A 13,670-nucleotide genomic window follows, 5' to 3' on the forward strand; every position below is an offset into this window, starting at 1 on the left:
TTTTTTTTTTTTTTTTTTTTTTTTTTTTTTTAGAGATAGGGTCTCACTATGTTGCCCAGGCTGGTCTCAAACTCCTGGGTTCAAGCAATCTTGCCTCCTCAGCCTCCAAAAGTGCTGGAATTACAGGAGTGAGTCACCATGCCTGGTGAGCACAGACCTTTTCTTATGATGAAGTATTAAATATACAAGCCACTTTATTTTTTCTTGGCAGCCATATTTTGATCAGTGCTACTGACTAATGTAGGTCCTCTCTTTAGAGTGATGAGGTACGTGATGGAAGGAGGCACAGCAGCTTCCGCATTCTCCCCTTCTTCATCCCAATCGTGTTCACACGTCTGGTGGAACCCAGAGCGACCTCTCAGTGGAGGCAGGAGGGGTTAGGTTTTCAACTCATTACCTAAAGCAGACATCGCAGGAAGCCAACTTTGGCCTCAAGAATCCCTTCCTGACCCCAAAGGACACTGACACGCTTTTCTCTACACCCTGTTCAAGAAGACCTGGATAGGCAGGGTATTAAGAGTTCATTAAGACTTCAGAGGCAACACCTAGTGTCCCGGCATCCTGACCGTATCCACAGAAACAGGAATAAAGACATTCTCCCCTCTTGGTTCTCCTGTGATGGTCTCAGGTCGGATTCTATGTCCTGGGAGCCCGAGAACCCACTTACAAGAAGAGCTGGTCCCAGCAGCGCCGCAGCACAGCTTAGAACTCCCTGGGGGTTCCTGGGCGTGATTGCAGGGCTCTCGTGCCTGCTTCGTTTCATTTCCTTCCTCGAATATTCTTTCCTTTCCGTTCGGTTCTGTTCCCCGCTCTCTCCTACCATCTTCATTTCAAGTGCTCCCCTCCCCCTTTTCTTTTGTCCCCTCTCCTCTCCCTCCCGTGCCCTGGTTTGTTTTCCATTCTTGCTTCTGACACCCCCCGGGTCCCTGACCCGCCGCTGTGCTCTCCCCACTGCTTCTCTCCCCACACGCCCGCGTCCTCCTCTCTGGACTCTTCTCGCCCTCTTCTCCGGCTCTCTTCCCTCCCTCTCTGCCTCCCTTGCATCCTGCCTCCTTACAAGCCGTCTTCTTAAGTAGGGCCTTCTTTAGCCTTTTACCCTGCCTTCTCTCTCTCCCCACGATAATTCCTATGAAAACAGTAATCCAGAGGGACTCTTTGCCCCCCAAGAAATTGAGTTACGGCCTGATAGATTGGTAACAAAGACTTATGACCTTGTCGTGGAGATGGTGGTGGCCTTTCTTCACGGCCGTGCAAGTCACAGAGAAGCCTAGATGTGGCTACAGTGTTAGGAGCAAAGTGAAACTCCATCCCGCTATGTTCAGTCCTAGCTGACAACCTCACTTGGTGTTACAGTGATGCGTAAGAAAATGGAGCTGGGGCTACCCAAGTTAAAACCTAACACCTTCTAAATAAGGTGAATGTGAGTTATGCGAGTTATGCTGACAATGTGGAATTTGCAGCACAATCTTAAAAAAAAAAAAAAAAATTCCTTTCTATAGTAAAGATTTTAGGCCAGGCACGATAACATACCTGTAATCCCAGCACTTTGGGAGGCCAATGTGGAAGGATGGCTTGAGCCCAGGAGTTTAAGAGCAGCCTAGGCAACAAAGTGAGACTTCCATCTGTACGAAAAATCAAAAAATTAGTTGGGGGTAGTGGTGCACGCCTGTGGTCTCAGCTACACAAGAGGCTGAGGCTGCAGTGAGCTGTGATCGCACCACTGCACTCCAGCCTGGGCAACAGAGCAAGGCGCTGTCTCAACAACAGCACAACAACAAAGATTTTAAATATGCAGAAAAGATTTTGCTTCAGGTGAATTTTTATGGCTATATCTGTGCCTATATTCTAGGTCTAGTAATGGTTAATAGTTGACCGGGCAAGGTGGCTCACACCTGTAATCTCAACACTTTGGGAGACTGAGGTGGGCAGATCACTTGAGGTCAGGAGTTGGAGCAACCTGGCTAACATGGCAAAACCCTGTCTCTACTAAAATTATAAATATTAGCTGGGCCTGGTGGTGGGCGCCTGTAATCCCAACTATTTGGGAGGCTGAGGCAGGAGAATCGCTTGAACCCAGGAGGCGGAGGTTGCAGTGAGCCAAAATCGTGCCACTGCACTCTAGCCTGGGGGACAGAGTGAGACTCCATGTCAAAAAAAAAAAAGTAATAGTTATTTACATAGAAAATTCTGCTTTATTTTATTTTATTGTTGAGCTACTTGAAGAAGAGTGAGCCAGTGAAAACTACAGGTAAGAGTTGCCCAAATTTCACCTAAATATTTTAGTATCTACATCTGTGCAATAAATGATGAAGATGAAAAGGAAGTTGTATTTGTTGAGCACCTACTCAATGCCAGTTATTGTGCTAAGCTTCTCTGCACACACGTGTGCAAATCAGCAGATAAGATTAAGACCGCACGATTTCACAGCACCCAATGCCTGCTTCTATTACAACACTCTCTACTCACAAACTCTGTCAGCTGGAGTTTGGAAATCTTGATATCTGATTTTTCTTTATTTTAATGGTTATGTTTCTTTTTCTCTCTCTCTCTATTTTTTTTTTTTTTTTTTTTTTTGAGACAGAGTCTCGCTCTGTCTCCCACACTGGAGTACAGTGGTGCGATCTCAGCTCACTGCAACCTCCGCCTCCCGAGTTGAAGTGATTCTTCTGCCTCAGCCTCCTGAGTAGCTGGGATTACAGACGTGCACCACCATGCCTGGCTAATTTTTTTTATTATTATTTTTAGGAGAGATGAGGTTTCACCATGTTGGCCAGGCTGGTCTCAAACTCCTGACCTCAGGTGATCTGCCCTCCTCAGCCTCCCAAAATGCTGGGATTACAGGTGTTAGCCACTGTGTCCGGCCTTTAATGCTGTTGTTTCATAAACAAAATTTGAATTTCTAAACCAATAATTGTCTTTACACAATCACATGCGCACACACTCTCCAGTCCAAGAGGGATCTCTTGGTCACTGGCAGTGCAAGTTAGTTTTTATGCTAGTGTTCTCAGGATTCATGAATCAGAACACTCACCCTGAATCTTAGGATCCCTGAGCTAGAATCCTGTATAGATCATGAGTTCAGTGCTGGGGATCCTTAATCAGGAGCCCCCAGAGCATGCATGACTTGCCCAAGGTCACACAGTGTCCATGCTGTGCAATCTGCCACCAGCACCCCATTCTCCACCCACCTGACAGGTGCTCAAGTATTTCCCCCTCCTCTTTCTTTTTCTTTAACATCTCATGTGACTTATAAAGATGAAAGAAAACTTTGGTTCATTTTATTTGAGTTGCCTTCTATAACTAGGTCGTAGATGTGAATTTAAGTTATCAATTCATGCATGCAAGAAATATCACTTTCTTTATGACTTTGAGATCCACTTAGTTAAGATTCTCATCTGGTAATTCTTGGGGCCCTCTACCCTTCCCATAATCACACGAGGTTTTGAGGAGCCATGGGTACAGGGGCCTGGAGACTGGGGAATGTGCTCTAACACCCGGCTGCTGTTGGCATCCTCATCTAAGCCCACACTGTGAAGCCTGTGGCTTTCTGTTTTTACACCATGTATAGTTTTGTGATTTTTTTTCAAAGCTGAGGCCCCCATGCCTGGTCCAGTCTCGCTAAGTGTGTTCTGCCGTGACCTCTCCTGGTGTTGCTAGCCTCCTAGTCTATCCCTTCCCACATACACACAGCACCTCCACCAACCTGTTCAGCATTGCCCTTTTACTTCTGCATCCACAAAATCTTGCTCCTCTCTTCCAAAGTCCAGGAGAGGTGAGGGGCACAACCTCCTGTGCTGTCTCCCCTCCCTGCTCTCAGACACATGCCCTTGTCCTTAGGGACAAGTGGCCTTTGGTTCCCACCCACTCAAATTCTTAAAAAATAACCTTGTCTGGCTTCCGGCAAGACATGGCCTGGCAGGGGGCTGGGGGACAAGAGGGACCAGGGAAGGAAAACCATATAGGGAAGAAAAGAAACCCAAAATAATATTTCAACAAACTTGCTGCCACAATTAGAAAATGCAGTAATTATTCTGGCAAAACTCCTTAGTTGGTTTTCTTTCTTTTTTTTGAGACGGAGTCTCACTGCTGGAGTGCAGTAGCACGATCTCGGCTCCTGAGCTCACGCCATTCTCCTGCCTCAGCCTCCCTAGTAGCTGGGACTACAGGCGCCTGCCACCATGCCCGGCTAATATTTTGTAGTTTTAGTAGAGACGGAGTTTCACCATGTTAGCCAGGATGGTCTCGATCTCCTGATCTCGTGATCTGCCCACCTTGGCCTCCCAGAGTGCTGGGATTACAGGTGTGAGCCACCGCGCCCAGCCCTGTTGGTTTTCTTTTAAATAGGTCTAGGTAGTTGGCCGGGCGTGGTGGCTCACGCCTGTAATCCCAGCACTTTGGGAGGCCGAGGCAGGCAGGCCACCTGAAGTCAGGAGTTCGAGACCAGCCTGACCAACATGGCAAAACCCCATTTCTACTAAAAATACAAAACTTAGCCCAGTATGTGGCAGGCGCCTATAATCCCAGCTACTAGGGAGACTGAGGCAGAATTGCTTGAACCTGGGAGGTGGAGGTTGCAGTGACCTGAGATCGCACCACTGTACTCCAGCCTGGGAGACAGGGCAAGACTCTGTTTCAAAAACAAAAGCTAACAAACAAACAAATAGGTCTAGGTAGCTTCTGACATCCTTAAACCACAGTGCCTGTCTCTGTAAAACAATCACCATTGTCCTTCCTCCGCCTGGGCTGTTGCCCTGGCTGTGAGGAGTGTGGTGTGCTGTTTTCTGAACAGCTCTTAGAAGGGGATCTGTTAATGAAAGTAGAGGTGATCATGGGCCTTAGGAAAATTATATCCTAAGGAGATTATCAGAAGGAGGATGCTGGGCAGTGGGTGGCAGAAGTGGGCACAGGGGGGAAAAGGGGGAGGTGGAAAGAGGTGCTTTTGCTCCATCAAGTCCTATTGCCATTCTCCGGGCAGTCACACAGGTGCAGCCGCCTCGGGCCTTAGCTTACTTATAAAACTGCCCTATCATATCCCAAGAGAGAAAGACAAAGAGTAAAAGAATCTCAAGACCTAACCATTCCCACCCTCTTTTGTTATTCTTTGTTCCAAAGAAAAGATTTCACTTTTGTAGCCTCAAAAGAATTTTGTGAATTAAATAAATAAAACATCTGCAGGCTGAGGCTGCCTCCTGGGCTTCAACCTAAAGGCCAGGGGAAGCTCCTCACAGCCCAGGTAGGAAAGGGGATGTTTTGGATCCAGATTGGAGTGGGTAGGAACATTCTTCTGATGCAGGGCAGGTGAGCCCCAAAGTGGGGCTTAGCCCAGGAGAGTTCGTTACTTCGCCCAGGAAGAATTCAACGACCAGCTGTTAGGAGAAGAAAACAGCTTCATTGGTCAACGGTGTTACAGTTCTGTTGGTGTGACAGCTCCATGACTGCTCCTGCAGAGCAGGGCTACCCCAGAGGCAGAGAGTAGCAGCTCAGGGCAGTGCTGCAGTCCTGTTTATACCCACTTTTAACTACGTGCAAATTAAGTTCCTGGAAAAAGGGTGGTAACGTCTGGGTATTGCCATGGCAATGGTAAACTGACATGGCACGCAGGTGGGCATCTTCTGGAAAGCTGCTTCTGCCCTATCCCTGTTTTAGCTAGTCTTCAGTTTAGTCTGGCATCTGAACCCCACCTCCAGAGTTGAGTCCCACCTCCTACCTCACTTCCCCTCCAGCACGTGGATCACTACCAGGGAGAGCCAGGGTCAACTTCCTCCCAGCCGTGGCACCGTAGGCTTCCCTCCATATCCACAAGGCTCTGTCTTACTTCCAGAGAGAGCTGCTGAGCACCAGGGGGTTCCTCCACTCTTGCTCACCAACTGCCTTCTTCCTTCCAGCATGTGGCATGAATGTACATCACAGATGCCAGACGAAGGTGGCCAACCTTTGTGGCATAAACCAGAAGCTAATGGCTGAAGCGCTGGCCATGATTGAGAGCACTCAACAGGTAGGAGGAGCATGTGCCATGGACACGTTCCCACCATGGCCACTCAGCAAGGATGTCCATGCCCTTCTGCTCCTTCACCTGTGGCAGCCCTACGGGAAATGCTGGGATGTGTTTCTGAGCACCGGCCTTGCCCCTGGCTTTCATCTCCGTGCCCACACCGCCGCCCCATTTGAGATAGTGATTTGATGCATTTGTATTATGCCGAGCTTTATAAAATCTTAAATTCTTCATGGCATGAGCAATGCAGAAACAAATACATTCATTAAACTTACTGAAGATTCATTGAGAGCTTTATGTGAATATATTCGGGTTATAGAATAGCCTGGGGGAAAACACTTATGTGCTAGCATCATCCCCAGAGTCCTCACAGAACACCGAGTCCAGGGCAACTTTTGCCCTGCTGTTTACTGCCTTGGCATTAGCCGAATTCTCAGATCCAAGGAAAACCCCTCTTTAAGACTTGACATTGCCTGTATCAGCTGTTTTCCCATCCATTGACCACCTGTCTTTATTTGTGATGGAATGACATAGACAGCATGAGAGAATCCTGTCAGCCTCAGAAAAGTGTGAAGGAGGAAAACATGTTCTGCTAATGCGTAAAATATAGTAGATAGACTTTCCCAGAATATGGAGTTCTAAAAGAATGTTGAGGAAAAGAAGAGCTTCGGCGACCCTATGCATTTAGGAATTTTAAATGGCTTTTGTCCCCATGGTTAGCAGGCTGAGCTGTTCCCTCAATGGTGGGTGGTCTGACTCTCCGTGTGTCATCTAGGCTCGCTGCTTGAGAGATACTGAACAGATCTTCAGAGAAGGTCCGGTTGAAATTGGTCTCCCATGCTCCACCAAAAATGAAGCAAGGCCGCCATGTTTACCGACACCAGGAAAACGAGGTAACTGTCCTGGTCAGCAGTCTAATCAATGTCAGTCATTAATTTCAACCCTAAACTGATGCCCTTGGATTTAAGTTATCAGCTTACCTGGTCTGATTAGGTGATCCACCTCCAGCTACCAATTAAGAGGCTCCCACTCCTTAGAAAAGAAACCAAAACCTTTTACCTTTGTAAAAGGCAGGAGGTGGGGGTTAGAAAATGGGATAGGTCTGGAGGGAACAACCGCAAATGTTTTCTTAGAGTTTCAGCATGTTACATTCTGTCCGTGTCATATGGTTTTACAGAAATAAATCTGTCTTAAAACTTGGTGGTGGGAAGGTCGCAGAAGACATTCTTACTCTGCACCTTTGAGACTTAAATTTAAGGGTAGGAAAGAGAAGGACTCAAAGCCACTTTCGTGACCTTATGGCAGTTTTTCCAGCCTACTGTTTGAAAGTAGTTCATGAATGGATATGACCCCGTGTTTCTGAGACCTGAGTCGTTTCAGCATACATTCTAAAATACTTATTGTCCTTGAAAGAGTATGAAAGATAAACCCAGGGATTTAAAAATATAAAGACTATTGTAGTCAGGAGAAAATTCCTAAAAAGTTCTCATGTTTTCTCTGACTTAAAATCAACTTAAAAATGTAAAAGAAAGGTTTGGGTTACATTTAGGAGGGGTTGCCGGGCAGTCAAGGAGACCGTGTCTTAGCAATGATCAACATAGGCAGCATCTTTTTCTTTTTCTTTTTTTTTCTTTTTTGAAGACAGAGTCTTGCTCTGTGGCCCAGGCTGGAGTGCAGTGGCACAATCTCAGCTTACTGCAACCTCCGCCCCCTGGGTTCAAGGGATTCTCCTGCCTCAGCTTCCCAACCTGGGACTACAGGCTCACGCAACCACACCCAGTTAATTTTTTGTATTTTAGTAGAGATGTAGAGATGGGGTTTCACCATGTCACCCAGGCTGGCCTCGAACGCCTGAGCTCAAGCAATCCACCCACCTTGGCCTCCCAAAGTTGTCAGATTACAGGCGTGAGCCACCGCACCTGGCCAACATAGGCAGCATCTTGACTTAAATTCTGTGATGAATGATGCAGTTCAGATCTTTAAAAATCTGCTAGATTTCATTTCCTCTCTCTCACGTTGTAAATTGTAGAAATTGATGCCACCGTGCTTGTGAGCCATGCAAACAATTGAAAATCATTTTTTCCTAAAATTTGGTGAAAATCTCTAGATGCCCTTGATTTGACATTATTAACAGAGCTTGTGTATTTTGCATGTTGGAATGTGTTTCTTAAGTTGAACTATTTCCAGTCTTGAAGAAAGAGACTTAGTCCACACTCCAGATTCCAAATGCCAGGCTCACAGACAGGGGCGCTGCCCGCACAGACAGATGGAGAGGTATTAAAGCTGCCTGAACTGCAGGAAACCCTCTAAACACTCCCAGTTACTATGATGGAGCCTCAGCATGGGAAGTAGAAGAGAAAGCACGTGCTCTAAGTAACTGGAATGGCCTCCATTACTCCATGTTCATTTTTAACCACCAGCTTGCCATTTTCAGAGCCTCAGGGCATCTCCTGGGAGTCTCCGTTGGATGAGGTGGATAAAATGTGCCATCTTCCGGAACCTGAACTGAACAAAGAAAGACCATCTCTGCAGATGAAACTAAAAATCGAGGATTTTATCTTGCACAAAATGTTGGGGAAAGGCAGTTTTGGCAAGGTAAGCTACTGCACAGGACAACGCTGTGGCCCAGCTCTAGGAACTGATGAGCCAAGTTCCTGGTCAAAGAAACTAAACTCGTGGGGCCACGAGGACTGCATGTAAGTGTCAGAGACAGCTTTCCTGAGGGGGCTCTGAATAAATAGGGACCCCGAGGACTCTAGGCCCACAGGAGCCTCAGCTTTCTGGAAACCTGTGTCTCCAAAGCTACTTTGCCTGGAGAGTGTACATCTCACACGCCTCTGAGTTTGATGTCTTTGGGCACCAAAGACATAGGAAGGTGCCTCAGCCACTTCCTGTTTCACACGGTGTTTGCGTTTGTTTCATTTTGTTTTTTCTTCTTTTGCTTCATTCTCAAGCCTGGAGTGTTGTTTTAGTTTGTATGTGATTTTTTTTCTCTCTCTATTAAATGTCTTCAGGCTTGGATAAGTTTCCTTGGGGTGTGATAGAGCTCGGCTCTGTGTCCCCACCCAAATCTCACCTTGAATTGTAATAATCCCCAGGTGTCATGGGAGGGACCCACGGAAGCTGACTGAATCGTGGGGATGGGTTTTCCCATGCTGTTCCCATGATAGTCAGTAAGTCTCATGAGATCTGATTATCATTTTTTTTTTTTTTCAGAGTCTTTCTCTGTCGCTCAGGCTGGAGTGCAGTGGCATGATCTCGGCTCACTGCAAGCTCTGCCTTCCAGGTTCACGCCATTCTCCTGCCTCAGCCTCCTGAGTAGCTGGGACTACAGGCACCCGCCATCACGCCTGGCTAATTTTTTGTATTTTTAGTGGAGACGAGGTTTCACCATGTTAGCCAGGATGGTCTTCTTGATCTCCTGACCCTCATGATTTGCCCGCCTCGGCCTCCCAGAGTGCTGGGATTACAGGTGTTAGCCACCACGCCTGGCAGAGATCTGATGATTTTATACAGGGGAGTTCCCCTGCACATGCCCTCTTGCCTGCCACCATGTAAGACGTCCCTTTGCTCTTCCTTTGTCTTCCACCATGATTGTGAGGCCTCCCCAGCCATGTGGAACCGAGTCCATTAAACCTCTTTCCTTTATAAATTATCCATTCTTGGGCATGTCTTTATTAGCAGCATGATAACAGACTAATACAGGCTGCTATAACAAAATATCACATACTGGCTGGCTTAAACAACAGAAATTCATGTTCTCACAGGTCTGGAGGATGGCGGTTCACCATCAAGGTGTTGCCTGGGTTATTTCTTCCCAGGCCCCTCTCCTTGCTTTGTAATGGCAGCCCTCTCTCTGTGCCTTCAGTATTATCTTCCCGTTATGCATGTCTGCGTTTAAGTGTTCTCCTTTTTTGAGATGGGGTCTCACTATGTTGCCCAGGCTGGTCTTGACCTCCTGAACTCAAGTGATCCTCCTGTCTCAGCCTCCCTAGTAACTGGGATTACAGTTGTGCCACCACACTCTGCTTAAATGCTCTCTTCTTATGAAAACACCAGTCATATTGGATTAGGACCTGCTGCAATAACCTCATTTAACCTTAATTACCTTTTTGAAGGTCCTGTCTCCAAACACAGTCACATTCCGAGGTACTGGGGATTGGGACTTCAGCATAGACACAATTCAGCCCATAAGAAAACTGCAGCTTGAGAGTCCTGGAAAATAAAATTGCAGAGAAAGTCTCTCCTCTAAATTCCTCCTGCCATACATGCAGGTGGGGAGTTGTCTCCATCACTTATAGATGACACGGAGAGGAAGGAAAGAGCAAAAGGAGGACAAGCAAAAAAAAAAAAAAAAAAAGGAATATTTATGGATCCAAAGTACAGTGAACCGAGATCGCACCACTGTACTCCAGTCTGAGCAACAAAGCAAGACTCTGTCTTAAAAAAAAAAAAAAAAAAAGGGGGTGGGGGAGGTGAGAAGAAGGAAGAAGAAATAATTTAAGAAATTATAACCAAACCAACTATTGGTGACTGACCGCAGAAAATTTTCAAGCAGTCAAGTGATTTAAGGAGCGATGATATGGAATACAGGCTTTTAGATAATTTTGATATTAAGGATACCTCATGTATTAATGGGGCTCCTATTTGTTTTACCTTCTTGGATGGGACTCCTAGGAAAATTTTAATCAGAGATGACTATTCCATGAATCTGTGCAGCCAAAGGCAGCAGTATACACTACCCCTGCTCACCAGACTTTGGCAGGATGTCTTACCCAGTTTACTTAATATTAAACAAACTAAAATGCAGCTGAGCAGTCGCCATAGCTGAATAATATTGTGCTCCATTTGGGGTTTGTGTTTCAACACTGATGCCTTGCCTTTCAGCAAAATCTACTCTGTCCAGCACATGGTAGCTGATGTTCATGAATTCTTTTTGTTCATTTCCACAGTAATATGAACCACAGCAGGCTCATTTGGTGCTAATCTGAGCATAATAGACAATTTTACAGCCAGTCTTCATTATAATTTAGCAGCAATTAATGTGCAATTATAACCTGTTACCAAAAATTGAAAGTACATTACATAGATGGAAATTGTCTTTTCGACTTCTTAGTTTATGGCTGGTTTTAGGATGTTTTACTGAAAGAAGCAATTACTAAAAGAGTACTTTTAATTGTTAATGAAATGTTTATCTTTCTTTGTTCCCATGTGGATTTCTACATTTGAATAAGGTTAATAAGAAAGATGTTAAGTTAAACCTACAAGCCTTAGTATCCCAAGGCGCAGCTGGGAGCCCCAGGATTCCCCCACTCCATGTCCAAAGTCATCTACTTCTTTTCATCAGGACCCTGAGTCCCTACACATGGAGAGGAGAGGAGGGGGAGGTATCAAAGCAAGATAGGATGGCCATGTTTCTCTTTCTCACAACACTGAGAATACTCCAAAACTTGTCTTTTCTCTCTCTTCTGCCTTTATATGGAAAGTATGTTTCCTCACCAAGACCTTTATACCCTTGTTCTCCTCACACAACTTTTAAGCCTACGAAAACAGATTGTGTGTTCTCTGGGGATGTGAGCATCATTCATTTGCCTGAATTCCCATCTAAGTTTCATCCCTTCTATCAAGTCAGCTACCACCAAGCCACGAACCTGCACCATCGCGTTTTAAACCTAGACTCTCGCGTGTTCAGGGCTGTTGTAGCATCATCGACTTCGGTCTTTCCCAAAAGTCAAGGAAAGAAACAAATGACAAATGACTGAATTTTAACAACTGTGATTCAGAGATCATTTTAGAGTCTGCTTTCCCAGGTCTCATCTTACCTGACTTTCACAGCAGTCCTGTAAGTTAGAGAATGCAGTAATTGGAAACTGAAGCCCAGAGGGGCTAATTCGTCTGTCCATATTTCCACAGTTAGTAAATGTCTGTGAAATAAAACTAGAGCTAGAAATTTCTGTCTCCAAATGCCATGCCCTTACCATTGACAACAGTGTGTTGCTGCATCATTTGCAAAACCTAAAATTGTTGAAACCCTCCATCATATGCCATCTGGTGTCCTTTGATATAAGAGCCACGAAATCAAGTGGGAAAAGTAAATTTTGGAGTTACATCTTTCCTAGTAGCTCCAAGAATCTGAGAAAGTTATTCTTTGAACTCAGTGTTTGTTGTTGGTGTTGTTAACGTCTGTCTTGCAGAGCGTGATGAGCTAAGAATTAAATCAGATAATACAATTAGGTCGCAAGTGTAAAGTAGGTAGCAGAGTGTGTGACATGTAGAAGGTCCTAAAATGTTTCATTCCCATTTTGGTGTCCTTTGATATGAGAGCCACGAAGTCAAGTAGGAAAGTAAACTTCGGAGTTAAATCTTTCCCTAGTAGCTCCAAGAATCTGAACAAGTTATTCTTTGAACCCAGTGTTAGTCACATTTTAGGACCTACTATGTGCCATACATGCTGCTATGAATAATTCATTGCTGTGTTGTCAGAGAAAATGGTGATTATTTATTTTTTCTTTTGAGACAGAGTCTCACTCTGTCACCCAGGCTGGAGTGCAGTGGCATAATCTCAGCTCACCACAACTTCCACCTCCCAGGTTCAAGCGATTTTCCCACCTCAGCCTCCCAAGTAGCTGGGACTACAGGCGCCCACCATCATGCCCGGCTAATTTTTGTAATTTTTTTTTTTTTTTTTAGTCAAGACGGGGTTTTGCCATGTTGGCCAGGCTGGTCTCGAACTCCTGACTTCAGGTGATCCACCTGCCTCGGCCTCCCAAAATGCTGGGATTACAGGCGTGAGTCACCGTGCCTGGCTGCTGTTTTGTTTTTGTTCTTGTTTTTGTTTTTGTTTTTTTAAGTACACAAGGAGAACTATATCCCTCCATTCTTCTTGTGGCCTGGAAAAACTGGGTAAAATACAAAGCTAGGATTTATGTGCACTTGCAGTGATGTTTCGAATACAATTTCTCCTCTCCACATTCAACTCTTCTTTCTTCACTGTGCACGCTCTCTCTCTGGATTTTTATTATACCCTCACTCAGGCCCCTGAGCAGGCAGGGCACACTTTTAAAAACCCATTCGATTGCTTAATAATTTTGTGAAACCCTTGGAAAGAGTACCAAGATAGTATGAAACAGTGATGTCGTGTCCAAAACCAGTGAAGTGCTCCATGTTGTCTCAGGAATAACCTGTGCAGGATGGGTGGGGGTTGGAGAAGGAACCTCTTTTCCCACCCAACACAGGTGTCTCTCAGGACTCTGTCTCTTTTTTAAGAAGTGAGAATCCAAATTCTAAAATAAAGTTATTTCTTCCCTTTCCTTCCAGGTCTTCCTGGCAGAATTCAAGAAAACCAATCAATTTTTCGCCATAAAGGCCTTAAAGAAAGATGTGGTCTTGATGGACGATGATGTTGAGTGCACGATGGTAGAGAAGAGAGTTCTTTCCTTGGCCTGGGAGCATCCGTTTCTGACGCACATGTTTTGTACGTTCCAGACCAAGGTATGGCTTCTGCTCCGACAACCCTACTTCCGCTCTAACCTGTCTCAGCGTGGTACCTCCTATGGCGCCCTCGTTAGGAGAGGCGGGTCGTTGCCTCCATATTTACCTTACATTTCGGTGTACCTGCCATCCATCCAAACAAGTTTCATCCCTTCTACACACCATGGAAGTTTTACTTAGAATGTTT

At 45.5% G+C, this 13,670-nt stretch overlaps 1 protein-coding gene across 3 annotated transcripts in view; it reads left to right on the forward strand.

Moving 5' to 3' along the window:
- Positions 1-13,670, forward strand: part of PRKCQ (protein kinase C, theta) — a 90,422-nt gene that overhangs the window by 25,255 nt on the left and 51,497 nt on the right. For all 3 annotated transcript variants that reach the window (XM_011974911.1, XM_011974912.1, XM_011974914.1), the window contains 4 exons: positions 5,886-5,995; positions 6,768-6,885; positions 8,427-8,587; positions 13,310-13,483. In XM_011974911.1, the coding sequence (XP_011830301.1) occupies positions 5,886-5,995; positions 6,768-6,885; positions 8,427-8,587; positions 13,310-13,483 (563 nt within the window). The remainder of the gene's footprint in view (positions 1-5,885; positions 5,996-6,767; positions 6,886-8,426; positions 8,588-13,309; positions 13,484-13,670) is intronic.

This window comes from Mandrillus leucophaeus, unplaced genomic scaffold (genome assembly GCF_000951045.1).
Source record: "Mandrillus leucophaeus isolate KB7577 unplaced genomic scaffold, Mleu.le_1.0 Scaffold15, whole genome shotgun sequence".
Classification (NCBI taxonomy): Eukaryota; Metazoa; Chordata; class Mammalia; order Primates; family Cercopithecidae; genus Mandrillus; species Mandrillus leucophaeus.